Source organism: Nestor notabilis, unplaced genomic scaffold, assembly GCF_000696875.1.
Source record: "Nestor notabilis isolate BGI_N333 unplaced genomic scaffold, ASM69687v1 scaffold22034, whole genome shotgun sequence".
Classification (NCBI taxonomy): Eukaryota; Metazoa; Chordata; class Aves; order Psittaciformes; family Psittacidae; genus Nestor; species Nestor notabilis.
The window spans coordinates 17796-20879 of NW_009925522.1; the positions used below are offsets into that span (position 1 = coordinate 17796).

Consider the following 3084-nt stretch of genomic DNA (forward strand, 5'->3'; position numbering starts at 1 on the left):
TGGTTTTCCCATAGTTTGGGCTGCAAACAGCCTCTGCTCCTGCCCCACCGTCCCCATCCCTGGTGCTTATGGTTATGGAGAGGGTGTCTGGAGGAGCAGGCGCGTGGTCCGGCTCTGTCTGCCAGGCCATCATGGTTTGGTCTCGTCCAAGGGACAGGGGGATGTATCTCTGGTCTCTCCTGGGCACCGCTGAGAAGGATGTGGCACATTGCTGCTGTCCTGGAGATCACTGAAGTGGGAGAGATCTGCAAGGAGGAATTTGTCACATCAGCAGGTGCTGATCTGGGGTAACACAAGGACATCAGGGCTGTCCAGGATCTTTAGGGATGGGTTAGTGTCCCTCTACCCACTTGCCCTTCCTTCATGTAGCCAAGCAGTCTGTATTCTCCACTCAGCTTCTGAAGTGCAGTGCCATTGGGGGCAGTAGCAAACACAAAGGGGGTGTCGCTGCTTTATGCATCTGTTTTCTGACAGCAAGAAGACACGTGGCTCAAAGCAGTGTTGTCCTCTGTACGCAGAAACCGGGAATTCCCGCTCTTAGGGGGTGAAGACCAGGCCCTGCAGAGAGGACTGCGCCCACCTGATTGTGCAAGAAGCTTTTGTTATTCCTGGAGTGGCTCTGCAGGTGTCTCTGTTGGAGACATCCTAAGAGAGAAATCTCTGAAGCCGGGTCAGCAGCCTGGTGCGATGCAGGGAACTTGGCGAGAGTTTTCTAAAGCCTCAGTGGTGAGGATTTCAGTTACACAAACCTCAGACCTGCGGTTGGGGTTAGGACTGGTGCTGAACCTGTTGGACCTGCTGGATTTTGGGTGCTTGGGCAAAAGCTCTGGGCTGCCCAGACCTTTGCCGTGGGAGCAGAGAATTTCAAATGCCATGAGAGCTTTGATAAAGCGCTCCAAGGCAATCAGAGCCCTTCCCTTGGCGAGCCCGGCTGCCCCACGGAGCCCTGCAGACCTGGGAGGGCTCCACAAAGGAGGGAAGTGCTGCCCTGCGCTGCAGCTCCGCATTTGCTTTGGGAAGCTGCAGCTTCCTTCCGCTCATTTAAAGCTCCCACGTGCCATGGGGTGACCCTTGGATGGATGGACAGACGGACCTAAACAAGCCTTAATGGACCTCCCTGCCGTGCTGCCCTGGAGGGCTCAGCTAGGGGTTTAAGCTTTGGGAATGTCACCACTGCTGTTGGGAGCTTGCACCAGAGGACACGAGTGTCTGGGGTCTGCTGTCATTTCTCTTCCTTTCTCCTTTCTCCAAAGGAGTGTATGGAATGGAGGAAACGAGCCTGGCCGTCCTCAGGGGAAGTTGAGGTGTCAGCAAAGTTTCCTAAGACAAAATAAGACATGTTCCTGCAGTGCTGGGCTTGGGCTGTGCTTTACTGCAGCAGTGCTGGGGATGCTGCTGCTGCCCCACCACAAGCTCCTCCTGTGAGCAGAGAAAGCACAGGGAGCAGTTGTGTCCTGTGCAGCTTCAGGATGTGCTCCCGTGTGTCACTGAAAGACTAACTGGGTCTAACCGCTTGACCCTGTTCCCTGTCTCTTGCTCTTCCCACGTCCCCCTCACGTCTGCCACCTCGGAGGTGTTTGCCTCCAGCCCTCGCCTTGGTTCCGCACTTCATGGCTTGTGTGAAGTCCGGGAGCTCTGGTTAACGCTTGTGCCCGCTCTGACTTGAGTGCTGCCGAGCACTGTTCTGGGGCTGAGCCTTGTCACTCCAGTGTATTTAACTGTATTTAACTCCCTTGGGTTTGAATTGTTTGTACAATTCTGTGTATATTCTGGCTCCCAGTTCATGAGCTTAATATTGTTATCTGAGAGACCTCTTCTGTTTGAGAGAGTGAAGGCAAGTTCCTGTACGGTACCTGGAAGTTCTTTGTCTGCTTAAGCTGTGTGAGAGAGATGTCAGGGCTCAAGGATGCTGCCTTGCTCCGTGTTGTACCTCTGTTGAGCAGGGTAGAAGCTCCTGGTGACCTTGTGCAAAGGCTTTGCAGCTCCTCTGAGCTCTGCTGATGCTTCTCGCAGGGAAGCACCTTTGGTTGCTGCAGGTTTGCTTTGCCCCAGTCCTTCCAGTGAGGAGCTATGGGCAGTTGCTAAAATAAATGGTTGGTCTTCCTCAGGTACTCTCCAAGGGCTAATCCCTGCTTGTGGGTGGGTACAAGGAGATGGAAAAGCTGTGGGGAGGTCAGTGCTCATCAGCATTTCAGGCTCGTTAATCCATCCCACCAAGTGGAATTCGCCCAGCCCATGAGCGCTCTGCAATGGGAATATTTTAGAAATGGGGGGAAATAATAGCACTAAATTGTTTGAGAAATAATTTCATTCTCTGCTTCTCAATAGATAAATCTGCTGTCCCAAACCCTGAAATTTAATCTGTCCATCTAAAGTAATTGATGAGCTGTGACTTGAATCCAAATGTGAAGGGGAAGGGAGAGTTTCTGTGGAGATGTTCTGTTTCGTTTCTGCGGCTGCTCCTCTCCACAGGGACAATAGGGTGAAGCATGAGGAGGAACAAAGCCATGTGAGATGCGGTGCTGCTGGTGGAGGGGGGTAAAAGCTCTGCTTGTGCTCTTGACTCTTATTACTACTCCCAAAACTCCCCTGGTAACACCCTGAAGTGGAGGCGAGCTAGATCGGGTGGAGCATCGGAGAGATTAGATAAAGGTCATGATCTGCAGTTTTAAATGCAGTTATGTTGACTGCAGCCCTGTGGTTCCTGCTGGGTACTTGGGTGCTCTTGGACTTTCGCTCTGCTCTTTGACATTGGGGCAAGCAAAGGGAGTTTTGATGCCCCTTTGCAGTGCCAGAGTAGCACAGGGAAGCTTGACGTGACTCGGGAAAGTATCCTTTGGCTTTCTGAGAGCTTTGCACTGTTTGCCATTGACCGTTGCAGATGATGTGTTTTCTCAATGAGACCCTCCCTTCCCCGTAGCAGAAGCTGTGATAAGCAGATGTTCACAGCTCCCGGCTGGGACTCACTTTGCGCCTGGTGCTTTCGGGCCCCACCAGCAGCGAGATAAGAGGAAATCTGACATCACAGTCAGGAAGCCCTAAAGAAAGTCCCTTTCGTCATCAGCAGCGGGTTATGGGGGCCGG

The 3084-nt window shown here is 52.7% G+C and overlaps 1 protein-coding gene across 1 annotated transcript in view; it reads left to right on the forward strand.

The window, feature by feature from the left end:
• Nucleotides 1–474: 474 nt before the first annotated feature.
• The window catches only part of LOC104404637 (guanine nucleotide exchange factor VAV2-like), a gene marked incomplete at its 5' end in the record, with an annotated part of 84856 nt that continues 82246 nt past the window's right edge, over nucleotides 475–3084 (forward strand). Inside the window, 1 exon segment of the mRNA XM_010013112.1 lies at nucleotides 475–670. Within this exon segment, the coding sequence (XP_010011414.1) occupies nucleotides 475–670 (196 nt within the window).